Genomic DNA, 5,136 nt, shown 5'->3' with positions numbered 1-5,136 from the left:
CTCCAGATTTCGCACTCACGTGTGTGTGTAGTTGATACTCTTAACACACACCATAGTACATGTGCACTTACAAGAGTTCGACCGAATGTATTCAATGCTTTGTGATAGCATATATCTGTACCATTAGGACGTATCCTATCATGGTTCATTTCGCTATCGCTTTCTATTAATAACACATATATCCTCCTACCTACACACACATCCTTCTACCTACACATAGTTTCTTCTACCTACTCACGCATCCTTCTGACTACACGCATCCTTCTACCTACTCACAATTCCTTCTACCTACTCACACATCCTCCTACCTACTCACACATCCGTCTACCTTACTCACACTTCCTTCTACCTACTCACACATACTTCTACCTACTCACACATCCTTCTACCTTCTCACACGTCCTTCTACCTGCTCACATATCCTTCTACCTACTCACACACCCTTCTACCTACTCACACATCCTTCTACCTACTCACGGGCCTGCCTTGTTCCCCTGCGTGCTTGTCGGCAGGTGGCGTTGATGGTCTTTGTCGATGACTTGGCTGAGCGTTATCCCCATATCACCCACGCCCCCTGGAACGGCCTCACACTGGCTGACTTGGTCATGCCGTGCTTCCTGTTTATGGTGGGGTGTTCTATGGCGTTTAGCCTGAAGCAGTACATATACACAGACGCACAGATGCATGGGCCTACCCTGGCCAAGTACAACACGTACAGCTACTGGCGGAACTACGCCCTGCGGGTGAGTGTCTGGGTGGCGTGAGGGGGTGGCGTGGTGTGTGCGTATGTAAGGTATGTGTAGGTAAGCTTAGGGTTTAGGGGTTTAGGTAAGTTTTGTTGGGGGTTTTAGGGTTTAGGGGTTTTAGTTTTTTTTGAACCGTGTGATTTGCGGATTCTGCGTGGCTATATGCCTATCAGTGGCAATGTTTAGTGCATGTGCGATTAAACGCTATCTTAAACCTACAATCCCAAACCCTACCTTAGACTTTAAACCCTACCTCCCTAAAACCCTATAAGGCTGGGCAGATGCACTGTGTATAGACACTTCGGGTGAATAGTAGTTCTTTCATATTGTTGCACTGTGTTGGCGATTGCTGTTTTCTGTGGGCCATATCCGTAAACGTTAGATGTCTACTGGAGTGCAACTGTTCGGTACAACCCTGAACTCAGTATAGTGGCGCACTCAACGCGTAGTGCAGATATCGCCAAAGCGTTAACACCATGTCAGGGCTGGTACGCATGTAGTAGCGGAGGTATGTGGGTGGATATACAGAGCGTGTGTACGGTTTACAATAACTGGTGTAAACGTATTGACATTGCGACCCTATCTCCCATCCCCACGCCTGTGCCTGTACACCAGATAGACGGCACCAAGCATGCGCTGTATCGCGCGTTTAAACTGTTTGGCCTGGGATTGATACTGCAAGGGGGTGAGGAGTTCAGCGACAACTCCTACTACTACGGATGGAATCTGCGGACACTCAGGTGGGCCGTGTAGTGTGTAGTACAGGTGTGGCTGTGTTATATACACTGAGGGGAGTATTGTAGTGTGTAGTACAGGTGTGGCTGTGTTATATACACTGAAGGCAGTATTGTAGTGTGCAGTACAGGCGTGGCTGTGTTATATACACTGAAGGGAGTATTGTAGTGTGTAGTACAGGTGTGGTTGTGTTATACAAACTCTAGTGTTTAGTACAGGTGTGGTTGTGTTATATACACTGTAGGGAGTATTGTAGGGTGTGGTTGTTGGCAGTGGTCGGTGCTTGTGACGGTGTATGTGTTTATATTGGTTTTTATTAGTTTATAGTTTATAGTTTATATTAGGTTATATTAGTTTATAGTTCATAGTTTATATTAGTTTACATTAGATTATATTAATTTAAATTAGTTTGTATTGTTTTTTATTTGTTTATAGTTTATAGTCTATATTAGTTTATATTTGGTCATTTTAGTTTATATGAGTTTATTCTAACGCGGGGGTGACACTGCAGAGAATCAAAACCTTCCGCATTGTTCCATAGTACTGTGTGTTGTGAGGCTCTCACGTCACATGAAGAGCTTATGCAGCACGCACCACCTCACACACCCTGCTTCGGCAAAGGACACATAGGCAGTTGGTTATAACAACACAGATAGTGAGTGTGTGGATGCCAAACGTCACGTGACCATACATACGTGTTTGTCTACAGATACACACCTAAGGTATAAGGTACACATCCATGCGAGCTGGCTTTGTAGTTTTAAAGTGCTGTTTACGTTTGTATGTAGAGCATATGGGGGCCTATACACGCAGTTAGGTATATCTGCGATGCTTTGTTTGGTCGTGAAGTGTATGTTGTGTTCAGTTGTTTAGGGTTTAGGGTTTAAATGTAGTGTGATATTTAACGTCTGTTTGGGCTTTTGTTAGTTTACAGACGCATCAACAATAGCACCACCAACGATTCCAGTAGATTTAATCAAGTTTGTATAGATATTTTGTATATATAATTGTTTATATATAACTATATATTTATACCTATTTATATATAGCTATTTATGTATACCTATTTAAATAAAACTTATATATATAGCTATCTATATATTTAAATTATCTATACATACATTGGTAGGACTTGAAATAAATAAACCTTCAACACAAGTTATTTCTGTCAGACATAGCCTCGCAGAAGTCTGCGGAATGTCGCTTCAAGTTTTTTATTTCGAACGTGACCGAGGGATGTGGTTGTCATGGTAACTCAGCTACTGGGCGTCTGGTACGACGTGTTGTGCACGTTCAGGGTTTTAGGGTTGTTAGGACTACCTACAGCGCTATACGCCTTCGCCATTCACTGAATTATATAGTTTGGCCTGGATCACCATCCTCACTTAAGCGATACATATACAAAATAGAATACGATATATCAGGCACATTATAATATAACACAAACTTTTCAATAGAACACATACATTACAATATACCACACATTATAATATAACACATTTCTGTAGTATAATATACGATTCGTAATATAACACACACAATAGTATAAAACACACATCATAGTATAACACACATAGTAGTATATCACACACATATCAATATAACACACACACTATAATATATAACACACATAATATATAACACACATAGTAGTATATCACACACATATCAATATAACCGACACATTATAATATAAAACACACAATATAATATATAACACACATAATAATATATCACACACACATTAATATAATACACATTGTTCTGTATAACACACACATTACAATATATAGCACACATAGTAATATATCCCACAAACATTAATATAACATACGCACTGTACTATATAACACACATTATACATAGTAATATATCCCACACACACTAATATAACACACACACTGTACTATAACTCCCATAACCCACCTGGGGGTGCAGGTGGTGTGGCATCCTCAACCGTATCGCCTTTGCCTATCTGGTTGCTGTGCTGTTAGAGCTATGGCTACCATACACTGATCCTAGTGCCTTGCGTAGTCGTGCATCGAGTGTGGTGAGCAGAGCTCCGAGTTCTAATTATAGAACAACTCCGGCCAATGAAAACGCCCCGTTGCTCGACCACGGCGCCAGTGACAATGGTGCCGGAGAGGAGAGGAAGTTCGGGCGCCTAAAAATAGCAGCCAATCAGATGCGTGGCTCGCTTGGGCGGCACCTGGCGGTATTCCGCATGGGCGTGTGGCAGTGGGTAGGCGCAGTGGTGGCTGTTTGCGTCCACCTACTTCTCACCTACCTGACATGGGTACCTACCTGGGAGTCACACTACCGATGGGATGCCACAGGTGCTCTGGAATTCCTGGACGGGAGTAGGGATGCTCCAACGGTGACGATTGAGTGCGATGTGAGGGGCAGTACACTCTCACCCGAATGCAGTGCGCAGGTGGGTGTGAGGTAGATGGTGAGTGTTTGAGAGTGTATGTAGATGTTGAGTGTTTGGGAGTGCATGTAGATGTTGAGTGTGTGAGAGTGTATCTTCTGGATGGTAGGCGTGCAGGGGTAGTTCAGGTGGTGTATGGGGTATGTATCATAGGGGCTATGTCGTATCTTGTGCCTGTATGTTAGCATGCTATTCACATAGGCAGTGAAAGTGTGATACTGACAAAGACAGTGTTAGACTTGGCGCTAGTACTAGTACAGTCATAGTCCCTTATATATATATATATATATATAGCTGTAACACGATAAGCTCACGTTGTGCAACCCTTCGCAAACACTTTTCGTATGCGTAATGGTGCAGAACGACATACAACACAGCGAAAGGGCCGCGTCTTCAGAAGTTTCGTTGTTAGGAGTGACATATACTATCGGTGTTAACGTGTGCAATGCGTGGGAATATACCTACTTAGCTATCACCGTGCAAGTGATCCAGTATAACGTGTGGTGTCTCATGGATGTATACCTACCTCACTATCGCCGCACAGCTTATTGAGTATAGCGTGTGGTATGGTGCCTACTTAGCTATCACCGTACAGCTCACTCAATATACCGGGTTTGTTCCCGGGTACTTACCTGCAGGGTTTCTATGACAGGCTGCTGTTTGGTCAGGACCATCTGCACAACTGGAGGAGTGTAGGTAAGCCCATGAGCCATTATATCTGGAGGAGTGTAGGTAGGCCCATGAGCCATTATATCTGGATGGGTGTAGGTAGGGCCATGACTCATTACATCTACCCTCTTGTTCCGGCTCACGCAAAGAGAGAGATATATTGCACACGTGTGATGCGATGTGTCACCATGCGTGTTTGGGTTTAGTTGCTTTTTCATATTTCTAACCATGTCGTCCGATTATACCGATTCCCCAGCAATTCAACTGCACATGTGTATAGATGTGCATCCATTGGCCCTTTTCTAGCCCCTATTCACTGCACACAATCTGTATACGAAGTCACGTATGTGTATACGTATGTGTACATGTGTGTATCGGTGCAGTTTGATTGGTGGATACTATCGCTATTAATTCATACAGTCGATGTGCCATGTTCACTGAAGTTCCTCTGTAGTTGACCGTAGCACTTCTCAGAGTGAATTTATCGAGCTATTCTCAATCAAATGAAGCCATGCCATCCTTCGCCGTAGCCAGCCGAATCTTTATATATATATA

General features: G+C 43.1%; 1 protein-coding gene across 1 annotated transcript in view; it reads left to right on the top strand.

Moving 5' to 3' along the window:
- Positions 1–521: 521 nt before the first annotated feature.
- Positions 522–5,136, top strand: part of SARC_09693 (hypothetical protein) — a gene marked incomplete at both ends in the record, with an annotated part of 6,255 nt that continues 1,640 nt past the window's right edge. Inside the window, 4 exons of the mRNA XM_014296289.1 lie at positions 522–743; positions 1,362–1,486; positions 3,420–3,915; positions 4,551–4,644. Of these exons, the coding sequence (XP_014151764.1) occupies positions 522–743; positions 1,362–1,486; positions 3,420–3,915; positions 4,551–4,644 (937 nt within the window). The remainder of the gene's footprint in view (positions 744–1,361; positions 1,487–3,419; positions 3,916–4,550; positions 4,645–5,136) is intronic.

Source organism: Sphaeroforma arctica (assembly GCF_001186125.1).
Source record: "Sphaeroforma arctica JP610 unplaced genomic scaffold supercont1.1018, whole genome shotgun sequence".
NCBI classification, from domain to species: Eukaryota; class Ichthyosporea; order Ichthyophonida; genus Sphaeroforma; species Sphaeroforma arctica.
Note: the sequence above shows the minus strand (reverse complement) of the source record. Positions and strands in the feature narration are given on the sequence as shown.